Here is a 20441-nt window from a genome sequence, read left to right as displayed (position 1 = left end):
GAATCATCTTGTGGTTTTGAATCGATTTATCGATGTATATATCGAAGGTTAACAAGATGAGAACCATCTAGCGGATGTAAGAAACAATACCATAAGTAGTATAAAAAACCAATTTCTGGCTCACCGCGAAACCGGTTATTGCATAAAATTGAAATTGAAATGAAACTTGTTTTGGAATTCAAAATTTATTTCTGAACCTGAACCCAAGTGTCACCTTGGGTGTCAACTATAAGTTTATTAAATATAAAACTTTGATTTTTCAATATGTTTTTGATTGCGTTGATCTCTTCATTCAATGTATAAATCAAGTAATGTGCATTCGCAGTCAAACTTTCCAACATCTTCATGGTTGAATTTTGTTGGTCAATTTTCACCTGTAGCTCCTTAATGGTCGTTTCCATCGTTGGTGTTGAAAGAACTTGTGCACCGTTAATCGATGAAACATTTTCACACAAAAACTTATCAACATAGATTTGCAGAGTTAATGGCAGCTCAGCTTGTGGCTGTTCAACGGTGGATTGATCCATCGGAGAGAAACAAATTGTTTCATCTCCGAAGATGTCTTCGATTGTCGATGAAACTTGGAGCATGATGCACAATATATAAACGAACTTTGCACGAAGACTTAAAAATGTAAATTGATGATTCTCAACAAATTTCACAGCATTTTATATTGATTTCAGAACAGTAGGCTTTGCACCTTCATTAGAATTAAAGCATAGCAATCAAGCAAAATTATTCGACCTAAAATTCATTAATTTGATCTACAATTCAGTTACTCTGTTAAATTAAGCAATTACAGGTTCCTAGTCTTTGCTTGGAATGAACACACCATGATAAAATAGCATAGTTTGAATTGCACAAGTTAGATGGCACCAGAAACTTTGATCGTGAAGCATGAAAAATTTTCAATTTCAATTTTCTTAATCTTTCAATGGTTCCATTTATTCCATAAAATTTTCATAAGCAATTCTATCATAAGCAAGTGTCTTTCGAAAAGAAAACTAAAAATGCTGTTTGTGACACTTTGATAAATGACGATCGTACACTTAGAACTGAAAGAGGATAACTTTACCACTGAGGTTGACCATTGAATCCAACAAACGAGCTTACAATATTTACTTCTCATGAAACATTAATGCAGTCCTCACTTTCATTTCAATTGTCATGATTATTTTGATGGAATGAAAATGCCTTTTTTCATCATCTATAAGTGTGAATTTCTTCAATTTGTATTAAGAAATAAGAATAAAATTTCCAAGTCTTCAATAGAAAAAAGAAGTTTATAAATGTTTTCACATCAAATACGGGAAATAGTACAAAATTAATACACGAAATAATCAGAATATTTATTCTCAAAAAACATTTCTATCATGTAAATTGTCAGTTTTGTTGCATTTGAATACAATAATTAAAAACATCTAGCTAAAACACACTTCATTTAAAGATTCCTTGAAGTCCTTTCAGGATTGTAAGAGAATAAACAAAATTAAAAATTATGATTTATGATTAAAAATGACTAAATCGGCTGGATCCGGAACTTTGACACTCTTGCGTTTCAGCTTGATTGTTGCCCAGTTCAGTTTGCTCTTGACAAAAGCTCTGTAAAGATTTGAAGTAGGAGCTTCAACCAGAATGTGTGACAGTAGCGCAGCAAAGGTACTCAACGTAAGGTTGACGATAAATTCACAAAGCTATAAGAGAAAACATTTCAAATTTAGATGCACAAAAATTATTGAAAATAAATTAAAATGGACAATAAATACCATTGTATAATGACCAAACGCTAGCCTTTCGCGTAAATAGGCATAACGCCACCAAAGAATAGGAAAATGTAAAAGGTAAATGCTAAAACTTAGCTTTGCCAGAGGAAAGAATCCTTTCCACGAAAGGAATGAAGCAATTATTCCTAATCATAGAAATAAAAAGAACAAGTTATTAGCTGATTTCTTATTAATTGTCACAATACCACAAGTACTCACCACCATAGCCAGAAACACAGGCAAAAATAACCCATGAAATACAAATTGACCAACATGTTCTATGGAAAGTTGCATAAAAACCGGCAGATAAAGGTGTCCATTGATCTCCAATATTCCATGTGTAAGTATAAAACAAGATTGTAAAAAGACCAGCCATAGAGAGAGCCCAGCAAGTAAATGTGACTGGCCATGAGAGGTTAACATTTTTCTTGTAATAAATGAAGAAACCGGCAATAAGTCCAACACAATAAGGGCCTAAATGTATATAAGTTGGAGTGTAGATTGAAAGAGCTGCTCCATCTGTAATGACCTCTGATGGTGAATTGTAAATTACTGTTGGTGCTGCCGATTGTAAGTAAGTTCGTAAAAAGACTGAAAGCATGGAGATCGATATTGTAGCATAAGCCAACCAAAGTGAACGTTTACCAAACCTAATTTATATCAAGATAGAAAATGTTAGTCGACGTCGAGAAAGAAAATAAAATGATCAAAATAATTCCTTCAATTTACATACTTGTAAAATGCAATGAGAAGTGCAATTCCTACAATGTAAAGCTGCATATCAGCCGAAATGTACCAAGTGTGGAGCATACAAATTTTTGCCTCTGGAAACCAATTATTTACAAAGAGTAAAGTTGCCCACCAATAATTGCTGCACTTGTCTAGCTGATAGTTGAAATATTCTGACCACAAAGGTCCAGTTCCAAGGGAAGGAATCAAAAAGAGCAGAGCCAAAGTTGATAAAACGGAAGGGAAAAATCGAGCAATCCGATTGAGAAACAGTTCACAAACATTTATCCGACCAGTCCTGTGAAGTGAGCCAAGTGTTGTGTAGACTAAAAGCAGAGCTCCAATGCAGAAAAATGTATCAACCAAAACCCAGCCGTTGAGGATAAATTGAAAAAGGAAACTTTGAACAGCAAAAATGTAACTTCTTGCAAAGGCAAAAGTCTCCTTGATTGGTATCAGGTAGGTGTGAGTGTACACAATCCATGACATGGAAAGCACTCTGATTCCATTGATGGCATTGAGTGAACCCTGTTTAGTCCGAGTTTCCATGAGTGAAGATAAATTGCGTAAAATGGAGAATGACATTAAAATTGAATGGATGCAACTATTGGGTTTGAGGAGGCATGTAAAACTGCTCTTCTTTCCTTCATCCAGTGACTTTTTGTTGATTATTGGGTTGATAATCAAGTCAAACAAGGTTCCAACAAGGGATGAAAAGCCAAGAAAACCAAAGACGCCAAGAATTATCGATTGAAGTCTGTTAAACTCGTAATCTTTTTCAACTTCACAGTGACTTACATTGGCATGCATATGAATACCTTTCAATGCTGTTGAAAAAAATGAGAAGAGAGTCAAAAAAATTGTAAACATCGAACAATAATCTCAACTTACAGTAATCAATAATTTGTTCAAAATCGTCTTTGGAACACGAAGAGGGAATACAGACGCCAACTCGACCGACTCTTTCATAGCAAACATGAATCAATTCTGCTATTTCTTCTAGAAACTAAACTAACATTAGAGAATGAATTTTGAGTAAAATTTGACAAAACTTACTGTTCCTTCAATTGGTGTATTTGTGAAGTTGAAAATGCGACTCTGTAAATTCAAATGTTCAGGTCTTGGTGGCAAGTATATGTTATATGTAACCGTGCAGTATTGACCACGAATACTTTGACCCAAATTTTGCTCAAAAGAAACCCTTGAATCATCAACTTCCACTATTGAACCAGAAGGTTTAATTTTTAGAGGGAGTTCAAGTCCAATGCATTGGTCGAAGGAACCAAAATCAGTAATTGTTCCATCCATCAGACCAGCTGAAAAGGGACGACCAGTTGCATCAATCACTAGATATAAAAGGGAACCAAAATTAGATTACATTTAGTCTTGGGAAATTAAATTAAATTTTTTTATCAAAGGTCATAACTTACTTTTAAAGATCCAAGATTTTTGATGCTTGATTGCATTGAGTGCCTTGAACAGGGTTATTGTACAGCTGCGACTAAGCCTCAATTGAGGTAAAATATCAAGAGCTTCACCTAGAATCAGCTTTTCAAAGGAATCCATTGCTTGGCCAAATACTTTATTAAAAGCCAACCAAGTAAGCTTTTCTTTGGTTGTAGGACTGAGTTTTGCAAATTTATGGGATATTTTTTCATCTTTTGATTTTTCAATTTCAGCTTGAATGGAACTCAAAACAGATTTCAACAATTCTTTACTGAATTTAAATGTTCCATCCAATGTCTTATCCAAACGATCCTTTGGTGTGCCAAGTGAGTGAACTGCATTCAAAACAGAATCAATTTTAGATCCAATGTCATCATCGTCATCATCATCAAATTCAAAGGACCATCCTAAAGAGGGTAAAAGGGTAAGTAAAACAACTAAATTGGTGATTAACATAACAAATTTAAAACGTAGTAAAACTGATAACAAAAAAGTAACAAAATAAAAAGATTTACATAAATAATAGGGAAACTGATGATGTTTACTTGAACGACTACAAAAAGTATTTAAGCAGAAAAATAATCAACTTTGGGTTTCATCTATTGATCACCTGGAAAATACCAGAAAGGGTAAGAAAAAAACGTTACAATTTACCTTTAATTGGTCAACAAGATGAGAGTCTACCAACAGCAACCAAAGATGGAGAAAAAAATATAAAAAATATAAAAAACGGTTACTATCTGAGACAAACAAAAAAAAGGTTTAGATTAAAAACAGAGATAACTTATTTTCCAGACTCAAAGAGTTGCCGAGCAAGTCAGAGGGCAATGAGTGCGATGAGGTAAACAAGGGATCATTCAAGTACCAACAGTAGGTAGAGATGACATCATTTTCCATGGCAAATATTTTTGATCTTCTGATCAAAATTAACTTTCAAACCGCCAAAACTGCGGAAACGGAAAGGTGAAGCCTCACCTTAATTGTATCTTTTCTGATGAACTAGATTACTATTGAATTTAGACAATATTATTTCTTGTTCATGATCTCAGTTATGCTCAGATTGTTGAAATGGGTTTGAAGTACGTTACATGTTTCTTAATTATTTAATATGTCTTTTTGGTTATTTCCTGGTTGTCTGGGTTTTATACATAACCAGATCCTTGTGAGTCTCTTCCTTATCAAAGAAGTTTTTTGATTCAAGAATGATGGCTGGTCACATTTGATAACTTTATCAAATATGAGCTTATTTAGGCTTACCTGAAAATGGTCATTTTCAGGCCAAAACAAGGACTCAAAAATACTGATAGGTAAGGATAAATTGGAATAAAGATGGCACTGTTAAGAGAGATAAGAGATTTGATAAACTGTAAATTAACAAATTAAATTTTCTTCTCTTTTTCTAAAGGCGCCATCTTTTAGTGCATCATGAGTTGACCATTCATTTTTTCAATTTTAACCTTTAATTATAAATTGTTTTTAACTATTTTTTATCCGTTATGACTTAATTTAGTTACATTTAAACATTCTGTGCCCTTATTGGTTCCGTTATTTGTCGGATTTTTACCGGTTTTGTGTTTAAAATGAGGTAAGAGACACATTGTTTGTCTGAGTGAATGTCAGAAGATATGGTTTTTGTCTCCTCAACAGAAAAGTCTTATGATTTTTTCTGGTTCATGTTTAACATGTTTAACCAGAAATAAACCAACTCACAACTAAACTGGACTAATATCGATATTTGTCAGGTCAACTGATGGTCGGTCTTTTTCGTAAGGATTGGTTTTGTGTCATCAAAGATTAAACAACCATTGTTTTAACCTAAAATGTTTTACCTAAAATTTAGTTTTCTTACTCTTTGGTTACCATTGATTACTTCAACATTTTGTCGTCACGTTAAATGAATCCTAGAGTTTCATCAATTGCCAAGGGAAAATAAAAGATGCAATCAAATTTATGCATTTACCCACTGGTTTTAAACAACCATTTCTCTCCCTTACCTTTTCTTTGCACTCACTCACAATCTATCATCTTCTGTCAGCACAAAAACAAATTGGCAAAGTTGACAGTTACGTGTTAAATGTTGCCTTCATCTTTACACTCTTTACACCTTTACCCGGTTTCAACTTGCACTTGATGCTTCCATCGTTTTGGGTACAATATTTACTGTTGCAAAATTTTTCTTGCTGAACGCTGCTAATTCGTGAGTCCAAACCATCAGCTGCTTCATCATCACCATTATTGTTCACTTACATCTCATCACCTTAACTCAAAAAAATATGATTACAGTGAGAGTAAGAAAAAGTGAGAGGCAGATAGAGAGATAAAAGATGTTTACTTCTTTTTTTGCTTTTTGCTTCACTTTTCTTGCCATTTTGCAAAGAAGCATGAATATGATAGATAAAAGGAGCACAAGAATGCTGATAATGGATTCCTCGGATGAAATGAATTGATAAATAAAAAAAATCAATACAGGTAGCTCAACATTATCTGCGCAGTGAGAGGCAGTAATGTTAGACAGTGGAAAAAGACAGAAGGTTGGAGAGTGAATTGAGATGAACAAAAAAGGGTAACTAACAGAGTGAGAGTTGAAGTGAGTTTTGGTTGGGTTTTACTGAGGAAAAATTTCTCTCTCTCTCTCCATCATCATCATCATTTTCATCTTCTTTCCTTTTTTTGCTTCTGATCATCTCAGTTGGTATTTACTGTTAACCAGTGTTGAACCTAAAAAAGCCATCATAATAATCATCAACATTTCTACTTGTTTATTTCCTGTGCTACTTTTTTGTGATGATAAAACATTTGGGTTTTGACCATTTTGGTGTGTGTTGCACTTGTGATTACAGCTGACCAGGAAGAAATTGATCAACTAAAAGGCAACCAAAGGAACCAAACAAATTTTGCTTCATTTCTCATCAAGTTTCAACTTGCACGAGTTGTCGGTCATCTGATGCAACAATGAAACGAGATGAAACCTCGGCTAAACCAAAATGGATTATTCATTGAAAACATTGCAGTCAATTGGTAATCACAATCAGTGTGTGTCAACTTTAACTCCATTTTGCAACCATTTTAACCACCATTCCATTAAATTGTATTTCATTGCACAGATATCAAGCTTGAACAGCATTTCATTTCCAATGTGAACTCATTTTAAGAGATATTTTTCTTACCCTTTAACCTTATTTTTCGTTATCAATTTTTTGGGTGCAAAATGGGTAACTCTTTAAATGGTTCAGTGAAAAGTATGAATACCATCTTTACATGATTTGCTTTTAAGGCTTCACTTTCTACTGAAACTTTGCCTTTACCATTTTGGCTGTGCTTTTCTCCTTCTTCTTCTTCTTCCTTCATTCCCTGGATTTATTTATCCATTCATCAAATGCTGTTTCCAGTCTTGAGCTGCTTTTACAGTTTCTTGTGAATCACAATTGTTGACTATTGCAGAACCTTCAGATCAATGTGCCTAAAAGTGTTTCATAGAACCATCCGATATGATGATGTTGATGCTGATGCTATTGTTAAAGCCAATCTCATTGCTCTGTTCACTTTGTTGTCTACCATTGTTATCGTTAACCATGCTCATAATACCAGCCTTTGGTCACAACTGGCAAAGCCATGGATATCAAGGTGACCAGCCACATGAATTTGGCCATACGTAAGTATCATCTTTCAACATGTGCATGTTGACGAAAAGAAAAAAGTTTTCCGTAAAAATAATCTTTTCGTTAACATAAAGTGCCGTCAAGGAAAAGTCCAACATTCAACAATTTAACCATTTGATGTCAACTAATGTTAATCTCTTTCTATGTTTCAGAAATGGTGATATTGGATCGAATATTTCACAAATATTGAATTCCTTTTTTTCAAGTGGCTACGATAAGCGAGTTCGACCCAATTATGGTGGACCACCGGTCAAAGTGGGTGTAACGATGCACATATTGACTATAAGTTCAGTTTCGGAGGTTCAAATGGATTTTACGGCCGATTTTTATTTTCGCCAATTGTGGAGAGATTCTCGCCTTTCATTTAAAGCACGTCACGGAATCTCACAAATCTTGGTAGATGCTGAGGTTGCCGACAAGATTTGGGTTCCAGATACATTTTTTGCCAATGAAAAACAAGCCTATTTTCACGAAGCTACAACCAAAAATACCTTTTTACGTATAAGCCATGATGGTCAAGTACTTCGAAGTATAAGGTAAACAGCCAATGTCAACACAAGTTGCTTTTTAATCAATTTTTCAAACAAACAAACTCACCTTTTCTCTACATTTTTACTTGAATCTTTTCAACATTTAGATTAACGGTAACTGCAAGTTGTCCAATGAATTTACAATATTTTCCAATGGACAGGCAAAAGTGCAACATTGAAATTGAAAGTTGTAAGTTGAATGAACCAAAGTGAAAAAAAACTGTTTACCCAAAAGAATACACAAAAAAAACTCGAAACTCTTGATACTTGAGTCGAGAACAAGAAAAGTGTTTAATTGTTAAACATGGAAATGAGTGTGAAGCTAAACCTATTTTTACTCCTTTACTCTATTAGATGGTTATTCAATGACGGATATAATTTACAATTGGGTTGATGAGAATGCAGTTAAAATTGATAGTAACTTGATGCTTCCTCAGTTCTCAATTGCCAGTATACGTCAAAGCTGGAAGTATATTAGTTTAACTACAGGTAAGTTACTCATGATTCCTTTCAAGATGAAACAGCAAAAGAAGAAGAAGAAGAAGAAGAAGAAGAAAGAAGCAAAAAAATCCTCATAAATCTCATCTTACCAATACTAGTTGATAGACTCTTATTGAAAGTTGGTAATAACAAGAATGATAATAATGAATAGAAACGAAGTAATTTGTTTTCACTTCATCTCACCATTTCAACACCAATACCATGTACATACACAATAATGTGTGCATTACTTGGAGTAAAAAAAAAGAGTATTAAAAAGCATAAAGAACTGAGAGAAAGAAGAAAACTATTTTTACGAGTCTAACGATGTTTACAGTTTGCTGTTTATCCAGGTGAATAGTTGGCACAAATTTAGGTTAACCTTCATCTCTTGATCAACCCTTGAATCTTGACAATTTGTTTCTCTAAACTTGCTACAAATGATTGTCACACACTCTTAAAAATGTAATCTCAAAACGATTGTTTCTCTTGACAAAGAAGAGTAAGAATATGAAAAAAGCAAAAATTCAATCGATAAAGTTAAATCTCATATTCATACAACATATTCAGATATATATATTTATAATACTCTGTCTATTTCCAGCTTATAATAAATGAATATCAACTTTTACTTTACGCATTATTATTATTGTGAACAACTCATAATTGTGCACAATCAGGTTGAGAAACAAAAAGCGAATTGAAATGAAATCTTTTTCCCTCTTTCCCTTCCTCTCATCATTATTACATTTTTTTCCCTCCCTGCCATTCCTATCCTTCCCTTTACCAAAGACAAATATATGAATATATAAAGCTTTCATTATCCATTGATAATAATATTGTGATTAGTTTTAAACATTGATGTTGCCCTCATATCCACTGATGAACCATTTAACCTTTAACTTTCAAATCGACATTCAATCGAAGATTATCTTTTGAGAAAATTTTGTTTTTCCATTGAAATTTTGTTTCTTTCATTCTTGGCAAAACATTAAAAGATTGAAAAGTTTGCTTCGTTAGCTCATTGATTAGCTTTCTAATAAATTAACATTCATGGATATGCTTGGTGGCTTATAATGCTCTGAATGGCATTTTTTTGTCTTCAAATCAATTTTTCATTACTCAAAATTGTATCCTCAACAGAATGTCCAGTTGAGTTTTTTTTGTTTTGTTTTTGTTACCATTTTTACTTTGACTTGTGTGATTGTTGAACTAAATTGAACCATGAATGGAACCTAAAAAAGTGAACAAAAAAATCAGTAACCAGGAATGATGGCAAAACTTAATGATAATGATTCAACGCTTTGTGATTGAGCAAATTAGTTAATTAAAGTTTTGCCATTTTCCCTTTGACTTTGCTCTTTGCCAGTCTTTGAAAATTTAATGAACAATTTAAAGGTTTAAAGTGACAATAATTTTCTGCTGCTGATTATTACTGATTTAATGTTCATTTACTAATAACGTCGAGTAATTAATTGAGTTGCAATGGCAGCAAAATGGTGTAATTAAAAAATTTAATTGAATTTGTCTGCTCCATTCAATATCAGGGAATCAAAGCGATTGACAAGTTTATCAGTAAACAAGTTGAATGAAAAGTTCAATATTTTTAGGTGAAAAGAAGTGAAAGAGGAAAAAGCAATAAATTTCAATCCAATCTAGTTTTCATTTGGATTCATTATTTTGCTACTTTCTTCTTCTTCTTCTTCCTTGGCTTTGCATAATTTAACTTTAAATTGAATATTGATTTTTTGTTTTCGCAACTTTTTTCTTCTCTTTTTTTCTTCTCAACTCAGGAAATTATTCTCGTCTCATGTGCGAAATTCAGTTGACTCGAAGTATGGGCTATTACATGATTCAAATTTATGTTCCAGCAAGTTTAATTGTGATCATTAGTTGGGTCTCTTTTTGGCTTCATCGTAATGCAACACCGGCTCGTGTCCATCTTGGTGTCATTACGGTTTTGACCATGACCACTCTCATGTCTAGTACCAACTCTCAATTGCCCAAAATTTCGTACGTAAAGAGTATCGATGTTTTCCTGGGAACTTGTTTCGTCATGGTTTTCGCTGCCCTTCTCGAGTATGCGGCTGTTGGTTACATTGGTAAGCGAATTTCAATGAGAAAAAATCGCTTCCAACAATTGGCCAAGGCGGCTGAAGAGAAGCGTCGAAAGCTTGTCGAGGCAGCAGCAGCAGCAGCCGCGGCCGCTGCTGCAGCCACCTCCTGTGAACCCATTCACCTTTCATCCTCGGACCCAAGTGGACCCCAATCTCACCCAATCAACTGCAACAATAGCAACAACCCTTCCTCTATAAATATCAGCACAACAACCAATCCAATGAATATAAATAATATCAACTCCAATGGTACCAACAACAACAATAATAATAATAATCCAAATAATAATAATAATCTTAATAATATAAATAATTCCAACAATGGAAGCTCAATAACAACCCTTACAACTGTTGCTACTGCTGCTGGAGGTAACGTGTCTTCGGTTGGCCCGATGGGATCAACTGGCTCTACGTTTAACCAGACAACAGGGCAACTTGTTGTTGACTCAGCCTTGCATGGAAGTGGCCTAACTGGTACCAGTGTTTGTAGTGCAAGTGCAACTGTGGGTGTGCCAAGTGTACCTAAACATCAACTGTATCAACAGCAACAAGGACAACCTCATCATCACCTGACCCACCATCATCGTTCATCCTATCAGCAACACCATCAACACCTTCAACAGCAACTTCAACAACAACAACAACAGCACCAATCCATTGGTACATTAACCAGTGTCTCTAATCTAGGTGTTGGTCTAAGTGTTCCTTCAAACCTAGTTACTTATGATTTTTCAGGTAATGGTCTAAGTGGAGGTAGTGGGAACCTCATGATGACCACCAATCCTGAAATGATCAACTGTTCCCTTGGTCCAGGTGGACATGGTGGCTCAATGGGATCAATGCCTTTAGGTTGTTCTAGAGATGATCAAGATCAAGAAACTTTGGTTACTCATGTGGGCCATTATGCAACACTGCGTAGGCCACTTTTGGATCGTTCATCTTTACCATGTAAAGGTGCTGCCAGTTCAGGTGTAGTTGGAGTAACAGGGGGAACAAGTGTAGGTTCAACTGGAGGTTCAATGCCTGGTCAACCAAATCAAAAGCAATTTTTACCTCATCGACCTCAGGTACGATCAAGCCTTTTATTCAAACTTTTTTTTTCATTTCCAAATTTAAATTTATTTTCCATTCTCTTGCAACAACAATAATCTTGTCGAGAAAAAATTGCTTTTCCATTTTTTCGCTCACTTGCAAAAACAATCAACATTTCAATTTGCTTCTCATATCATGCATTTGTTTACCTTCAATTCAATTGCTTGTATTCATCATTTGTGTTCAGAGTAAATAGATTTCTTCTTCTCTTGTTTAGTTGATATCTTTAGCTTCATCTTCATCAACTATTGACAATTGTTCGATTGTGTTTATCTTCATTTTTCGTTTCATGAACACAGGCAATGAAACCTCTTCAATTGTGACTTTCACCAATTTTCATTTGCTCCAACATTGAAAGTCGACTTTTCAGGAGCAAAAAAACTAAAGGTGAAAATGAAAAATTGTAAATGATTTAATTCAAAAGATGGAAAAGTCAACCTTTTCATTTTGCCATGAAACGCACAATTGGCTTTCCATTGAATAACCGACAAGATTCGTCAATTGGTGAATTATCTTGAGAGGAGAAGAGAGAGAAAAGAAGAAAAAACCTTTTTTGTTTAAATGATTGAGATATTTCTTCTCAACATGAGTGAATTGTTTTTCAATTGAACTTTTCCAAACCTTTCTCAAGTGTAATATCATTGAGCAATGAAAAGGATGGAGAAAGGAAAAAGGTAAAGAGAGGAAGAAATGAGTTTCGAGTAAAAATTGAATTTAATCTTAATTTAACTTTGTCAATCTTAGATTTATTATTTTACCTTTCGTTTTGTTTTCAAAGGTAGAAACCGTATTGAGACTTGAGTGGTAACAACAGGAAAAAAGACGAATGATTATGGTGAAAGTGGATGAGAATGAGAGTGGAAAAATGAAATGATGAAAAGAGAGAAAAGAAAAATATCTAAAAATTATCTTGCTTTTTTTTCTTCTTCTCCTTTTCTCTTCTGAATCACCAAGGAATTCAATTCTGAAACTTTTATTCACTCTTTGTTTTCTTGCCAGGATTCAGTTTTTTCGCCAGGTTTACCTTTTTCTTCACATTAAATCTCCAATTTGTCCCTTTTTAACCTCATCATTGCATTTCTTTCTTTACCTACCCAATAAGGTTTCCTTATTGAAACAAATAAATCAACAGAAAAGGAAAACTCACTGAACCCAATATTTTTTTCCAGTCGATAGCCGCAACTGACTACAAATATTACCAAATAACATGATCCATAACTGCAATAGGTTACCTTGACTACTTTACCTTGATAGCCATTGAATCATCCACTTGAACTCAAAGTTAATCATTTTTAAGTGGAAAAGCGTTTCAAGAGAAAAAGAAAAATTGAATTGAAAAAAAGTCGAACATTTCTCATTTCGTAATAATTTTCACAAAAGTTCTGCCAATGAAAAAGGTACACAAAAGTTGTTCGACAAGTGATGAAACAGAAAATTTGAAAAATTCTATCACGGAATCAGCTTCGAAAGTTCAAATGCAAAAATTCTGTTCTAAAACATTTCGAGTAAAAACGGAAACTAAAATTTGGATTTTACTCGAGATTTTTACCCAAAAATTTAGGAAGTATTTAATCATGGAAGTAAATCGTAGAAAAAGAATCGAAAATTTCGAAACAAACTCGGATAACTTGGATTCGCTTTAATGTTGAATTTGTATGAACCTGAACAAAAATTTACTGCGGAAGATTCAAGAAGAGAGAAATTGCGATTCGATTGCAATTGATTTAAGATTAAACGACGAATGTCTGGATTTTTGAAAGATTCAAATTCCTTGATCTCAATCAATGTTTGCTTAAAGGTTTCAAAATCTTTAACCATGGAACTAAATCAAAGAAAATGAATGGAAAATTTGAAAATTGCCTTTGAAAAGAATACATTTTTCTGCCAAAAGTGTATTGATAATTCCCTAGAAAACAAACTTATTTCATGGGTAAATTGAAGCTTTTTACATGAAACCATTTCGACTCAACATTCGACTCTTTTTATTCTCACTTTTCATCAGATATTCTTACATTATTCAAAAGCAACTGAATTTTGTGAGCAAAAGTAAAAAAAATTGGCCATCTTTTTGGTTAACATTTTTCGTTTTTTTCCTCTTTTCTCCATACTTTTTTCTCGATCAATTTCTTTGCATCTTCTTCTTCTTTTCCCCTTTCAAACTCTTGCTCTTCTCTCACTGTATTCACACTGCCAATACACACCATCACTTGATATTATTACTATTAAATGTCTATTTTGTTATGTATTTTCATGAGCACTCCATGGATTTTATATATTTGGCTAAAAGAACAAGAACAAGTTTATGTAAAGGTTGAGGTTCAATTGATTTTACCTTTTTTCTTCCCTTATTTCTGGTCCTTTCCTCACAAATTGTATTACCAATTTTGTCCTTTTTTCCCTTTCTTCTTCTTCTTCTTTATGGACTCATCTTCCATTTTCAATCTAATGTACATTACAAGACAAAATTTAGTTTTCCTCCTTTTCCTTCCTTCCAAACCTTTTTACCGATGGACATAAATCAAGTTCAGTTCCATCAGTTAAGGTGTTTTATTGAAATTCTTTGCATAACCTGAGATAATAATTTTCTCTGCATTACTTTCTTACAACATTTTGCTCAACCTTTTTTTACATTTACCAATATCAGCTCATAAAAGCACTTGAAATTGTTTAAATTTAAATTGCACATTACATCTCAAAGTAATTCAATTTAATTTAAAAGCCATTTCTTTTCACACCAATTTTTCACCAAAAAAAAGAACCAAAAAGATTTCACAAAACTTTCGATATCATCGATTAGCTATAAAATATTCAATTTCAAACTTTCACTTTTTTCGTTTACCTTTTCAAAAGTTTCGTTTCAACATGAATTTCAAGTTGATTACAAGTTTCTCAAACGCAACCAAAAGTGAGATGAAACAATCAACTTAATTGATGAATGAATATCATAAATAAAACTCTGAATGCTGGAAAAGCTCTGAAAACTTCTTCTCTCAATTTCTCTTTGAACCTGAAAATTCTCAGCTTTTAATTCATCAATTTTCCTTGTTGATCAACACTCTTCATCTAATCTGCTCTTTCATCTCTTTTAATCATATTATCATTAATACTATCTGCTTATCATTTTTTATTATACTTTACGAGTTGATTAATTTTTCATGAAAGTAAAAACTCGAAATATCTTGTTGGTTAACTGGAAGCAATAAAAAGGCGAAGTGTAAATGAATGTAGAGCAACAAAAAAAACAAAGAACTTGTGTGTTGAGAAAAAAGAGGAAAAATTCCGAGTTTAATTAATCATAATTCAATTTAAATAAAAGCGCCAAACTCGAACATTAATTTTTTTCTCCTTTTCTTTGTTTACATGATGAAACGCAAAAATTATATAATATCATTAGACTTTTGTTTTTTGCTTCTCAGCTCATTTTATTCACGCTAAGTTGATTATAAAAGAGCAGATTGTTGAGCAAAGAGTTTTGCCATTTTCAGTAAACAATTCAAAGTTTCAATTGAACATGAAAGTTGAACAAAATGTTGAGTGACAATTTTCATTGATTTGTATCGCTAATCAAATTAAGGTGAAAAAATTGAATCCAATTTCAATTGCTGCACTTTTCATTTGGAAAATTAATTTGCAACCAAATTTCACTGCAAAAGATTATTCAATTGGTTAGTCTTGAAATGAGCAATCAATGAACTTTTTTCTCAATCTTTCTTTTTTCGCTCTTCAATTGCATAGATTTGCGATTCTGCAACAGACGATAAAGTTTGCTTTTCGCTCTTGTTCATTCTCTCATCATTAACAGAATCATTTGTTACTCATCGTTTTGGTTGAGTTTTAGTCAAGTGAAATGATGATGATGAGCGTAAGGAGGAGACGGAAAAGTAACCATCATTTGTAGATTGTATTGAGTCAAATTGTGTAGAAAAACATTGTTATCTTGAGAATGTTCTGATGAATACCTTTTACTTTCTTTTCTTTTTCTTCTTCTTTTTTGCTTCTTCTTCTCCGTTTCCTGCAATTTTTCAAACTCACTCTCAACCAATTTTCCATCTTTATCATCATCATCAGTTTGAACATTAAATGGAAAAAGGCTATCATTATGCATGGGAAAAGGTGAAGAGAAAAAAAAAGATATTCATTCTTTTCCTTTTGTCGATTCCTTTTCTTCTGCTTTCCATCTTATTCATTTGTCCCATTCAATAGTGATATCAATATAATCCATTTACCCATCTCAGGTGTTCATCACTGTATTCATCTTTACAAAAGAAAACTTCAACTCAAAGTTTACTGAAAAAAAGTGTTCAAATTATTTCGCAAAGTTGCTTATAATAAACACTTCTTTATCGATCAAAAGTGATTAACCATTTGAGGTAAAAATTGTTTGTTGAGTAAACCTTTTTTTTCCTCGTAAAGATTGGCTTCTCTTCAATCAATGGTTAACCTAAACTGTGTGTGTCTTCTGTATCAACCTTGTATCAATATTGACCCTTGCTCGATGTAAGCAATTGAGTCAATCAAAAGATTAACCTGACTTGGAGTTAATCATCTCAATGGTTTTAGTGTTTAGCAAGAACATGGAAAAGATGAATTTTTAAATTTCAATTTTTTCCAATTCTAAACTCAATTTTATCAGTTGATTCAATCTTTGAATTTTTGCTCAAAAAGGCAACAAAAGTCTGCTTTATGGTTTGTCTTTTCATTTATCACTTTGACTTTCAAAGTCAAATTTTTGAGTTATTTGAAAGCATTCATTCCATTCTCTGGAATTTCAACTCAACTGCAATCTATAGTTTTTGACTTGAATTTTATTCCTTGCTCTTCCAATGATCCTCCATTTATTGGTATCATGAGTAAATCTGTGTTAAGGAGAAACCTAAAAATACTGTTTGTGACACTTTGATAAATGATGATTGTTCATTTAGAATCAAAAAGAGGACAACATTATCACTGAGATTGACCATTGAATCCAACAAATGAACTTGCAATATTTACCTCTCATGAAACATTCGCACAAATTCAATGTTATCCTCATTTTCATTTGAATTATGATGACTATTGATAGAGTAAAAAAAAATGTTGTCTTCTTTTCCATTACCATAATGTACATTTTGCTCGATTTAAAAGTTGAAAGTTAGACGAAAAATGGAAGTAAAAGTTATTAGTTTATGAATATTTTCATACCAAACACTGAATCACGAAAGAGTTGAATAATTTATTTCGAGAAAAAAACATTTCCATTTAACCAACTGTCAACTTTCAAAGCAGCCACAAAGCTCATACCGCAATGGTCAGAGTTTCGTGTTAATTAGAAAATGATATTTTTCGTGTAAAAAAGCAAAACATTTCGAATGAAAATGGTTGAGCAAAAGTTCAATTAGTTGAATGATTGAATAACCAAAAATTGAGAGCAAAATAAATCATTTTATATTTTCTTACATTTCCTTTTGATAAATGAACAAATTCAAAATTATCATGTTGCTCTGAGTATTGATATGATTTATCAAAACTAGTAACATTTCATGATTTAGGAAACAAGCAATAATTTCAATTCGATTTTGAGAAAAAATTTATTCCATTCTTCGAATTCCATTACAAATAAGGTTTTGAATATAATCTTCAATTATCGAATTCCTTTTTCTTAGAACAAAAGATTCAATAGAACAATCGCGATTACAAAAGAATTTCAATTTGACCAGTTTTCAAACAACTTCATCTTCCATCTTAAAATCTCTTATTCGATTTGGAAATTCAGAAATCCTGATTTTCTCGATGAAAACTACACTCAAGAATTCTCATTAAGTTTAGATTGATCGAGTCTCATTCATTCCAAAACCAAAATTTCTGATCAAATTGCGATTCTTTTAACCTTATAAAAGAGCATTTTGCTCAAGTCTTTTCATTTACAGGTTCTTACTGAGTCCATCATGAGCATTCGTTTTGTGTTTGAATTGAATGTCGGTAAAAAACTTTGGAGTTTCGATATTTTTAGAAGAAAAAAGGTTTTTAAGAAAAGTTCGTGTTTGGTCGATAAACGAAATTAGCCATTTAGTGAATGAAATTTTCACTCCATTTTGTGGTTTTTGGCTTTACAACTTTCCATTTCAACATTTCCAACTTGTCTATAGCATTTTCAATTAACGCTAATTTATCATCTTCTCTCTCTCCAACTTTATCTTGAAATGTTATCAACACATTTCAAAGCAACTCCCTGTCATTATCATTATAATTTCCTTGCACAATTTGTTTGCACTCAAACTATCCTTTAACCACTTAAACTTACCATCATTATTATTGAATGAAAAAAAACTTCAAAACGAGAAAATAATCTTATTGTCAAAATGTTTATCGATTCACTTTGCACTTTTAACTCAACAATTTTTTGTTTTTTCATTCACAAACTTTTATATTATCCAAAATGTATAAATAAATAGTGAAAATTGAATTGAAACTCTACTCTTTAAAACAAAAAAATGATATTAATAGAACATTTTGATTGAAGTTTCATTTTCCAGCCCTAAACCTGGTTCTATCGAACGGTTCAACAAATAAATGCATTCATTAGGTAAAGTAAAATCAAGGTTCCTCAACTGACGTGAATCAAGGCAAATCTCAATGTCAATGTAACCATATGTGAGACATTGTAAAAATAGCAAAAGTAAAAAAAAGTAAGAAAGACATTTTAGAAAAGTAAAAGTCGGTCAAAGTGCGAAAATTGATCTTCGATTTTACCTTCTTTGCAATCGAACTCGCCAAAATTTCGATGTGGATGAAGTTCCATTTTGCCGACATTGAGTTTTAAACTCATTTTCCTTCTCATATTTTATATTCATGTTTTCACTCTAACAGATCTCATCATTCAAAATGAACAAAATTTTTCGCTTTTACTTGCAACTTTATCAATGAATCTTTTTCATGCAAATAAACAAAAGAAGTGAAACAATGAAAGGTCACGACATTGTGCCAAAGTTTCGAGTTTTAATTAAAAAAAAGCAATCCTTTGATGCATTTTGCCTTCAGTTATTGATAAGCATCTTTAATGCTTCAAAACCGGCAACATGCAAGAGATTCATTTTCTTGGAATTTTTCATGCTTTTTTGCCTTTACTCAAGTTAATCATTGTTACCTTAAACATGATAATTGACTTTTAACCTTTGCCATAATCATTATTATCCAAATTATCAACATAATTGTCATCAAGTTTTGCTCTTCAAGTGTCATTATCACATTAAATGGTTAAGTATCGCATCTCTGAATGTTGCATATTTTGTGATAAAGTTTTCTTCTAATGATTTCATGAGCTTTTGCAAAAGTCGCCTATTTGTAGCTGGAGTCATTTCGATTATCATTTTTTTCGCGAAATGCAATCACAACTTGATAAATTTCATTTCTTCTGTTGATACAATTTTTCCCTTTTCTTAGCGTTTTTTGCACCTCATTTGATCGAATACTTCTGTCAATTGTTTTCTTCTCATTCACTCGTTTAATCATCATTATCATCTTGCTTTTTTTGCCTTCTTCTTCCTCTGCCAATTTTCATCTTCAACTTGTATAGTTGCACAGGCTAATTGATGCTCTACTTGCATTATTATACTTTTTGCTTTTCTCAGTTTCATTATTTACTGATTCCCTGTGAAGAAGGCATAAAGTTACCCAAACTCACTGTTGGCTTCTCAAGTAAACGAAACAATTTGTTTCACTTTTTCTTCTCTTCAACTTTTTCTCTCGTCTTGTCAGTCTTGTTATTATATCTTACCTATTATCAACAACCTCAGGGTAAACCAAGTGTTTTGTGTAAAGATGAGAATGCAATTTGAAAAGTTGGAAAAAAATCATTTAACCCAAAATGATAATTGAATGAAGGCAGAAAATGTTGCCTACTAAGGTGATGAAATGAGTGAAAACAAAGAAATTCAAATTTGATTAAACCTCCCTTCGAATATGCATTCCATCAATACAAACAATAATCAAAGTAAATTCGAACCAAAATTTTCTTTAAAACTGACATATTTCGAATTACGAAATTGAATCTTTGAATGTAGCTTCCGATACAGTTTGTATAACTAATGTTTAAAGTTGAAGTAAAAATCGAGTTTCTTCATGAAACTTGCAGCTTGTAAGTTGCCCGAACTGTTGTCTAATGATTATCAGTATTGATGCGTCATGAGCTGCATCTGTTTGAAATTTTTAAACTCAGCTCACGCCCAGTTCTGGATGCAATTTAATTTGCATTTCTTTCATTTTAATCACACAATGTTAATGATCAAGATGCACTTTAGCCTGAGAAAAAGAAGCAAATTATTAATCATTAATTATCCTTATCTTGATGATCCTCTTCCATTAGTAAACTGCATCTTAAATATTGGTTCAACCTATTAAAATTGATTGAAAAGTAATTCAAAAGTTGATCAAGTTATCAATTGTTCACTTCCAGTGTTATTTGTAGCCAATTTTGTACTCTTGCAGAGTTTATCCAACAAAGAATTTGGCAAAGAGAAAAATGTCAATGTTTTTCCTTTTTCATTCCATTTTCTAATTAGCTGTACAACTTTTGACCCATTGACTTGGACTCATGATGTATGATTGAATCATTTCATTGGAATAGTCACGAAAAGCTCATGTTCATGT

At 32.5% G+C, this 20441-nt stretch overlaps 2 protein-coding genes across 7 annotated transcripts in view; one reads left to right on the top strand and one right to left on the bottom strand.

Annotated features, from left to right (window-relative positions):
* Positions 1-1324: 1324 nt before the first annotated feature.
* Positions 1325-4496, bottom strand: LOC107364481 (nose resistant to fluoxetine protein 6). Its single transcript, XM_015931832.3, has 7 exons — positions 3923-4496; positions 3549-3838; positions 3384-3498; positions 2497-3319; positions 1983-2413; positions 1767-1909; positions 1325-1694 (listed from the first exon to the last, which is right to left on the bottom strand). The coding sequence occupies exons 1-7, from the start codon at positions 4392-4394 to the stop codon at positions 1497-1499; spliced, it is 2472 nt and encodes an 823-aa protein (XP_015787318.2). The 5' UTR covers positions 4395-4496; the 3' UTR covers positions 1325-1496.
* A 705-nt stretch (positions 4497-5201) lies between these two features.
* The window catches only part of LOC107364480 (gamma-aminobutyric acid receptor subunit beta-like), a 55379-nt gene continuing 40139 nt past the window's right edge, over positions 5202-20441 (top strand). For 2 of the 6 annotated variants that reach the window (XM_089269994.1, XM_089269807.1), the window contains exons 1-5: positions 7043-7590; positions 7750-8133; positions 8235-8317; positions 8482-8616; positions 10401-11791. In XM_089269994.1, coding sequence (XP_089126120.1) covers positions 7427-7590; positions 7750-8133; positions 8235-8317; positions 8482-8616; positions 10401-11791 — 2157 coding nt within the window. In that variant the 5' untranslated portion in view covers positions 7043-7426. 6 annotated transcript variants of the gene reach the window in all.

The sequence above is a fragment of the Tetranychus urticae genome, chromosome 1 (assembly GCF_039701765.1).
Source record: "Tetranychus urticae isolate SD_2017Ah chromosome 1, NJAU_TeUrti_SD_1.0, whole genome shotgun sequence".
NCBI lineage: Eukaryota > Metazoa > Arthropoda > Arachnida > Trombidiformes > Tetranychidae > Tetranychus > Tetranychus urticae.
This window is presented reverse-complemented; position numbering and strand designations above follow the sequence as displayed.

Excerpts from the sequence above, each read along its gene's own strand:
- LOC107364481 (XM_015931832.3), bottom strand. The coding sequence starts at position 4,394 with ATGTTAATCACCAATTTAGTTGTTTTACTTACCCTTTTACCCTCTTTA. Across the intron at positions 3,320-3,383 it reads TGAACAAATTATTGATTACT|CATTGAAAGGTATTCATATG; the intron begins GTAAGTTGAGAT and ends TTTTTTCAACAG. Across the intron at positions 1,695-1,766 it reads CGTTTGGTCATTATACAATG|CTTTGTGAATTTATCGTCAA; the intron begins GTATTTATTGTC and ends TTTCTCTTATAG.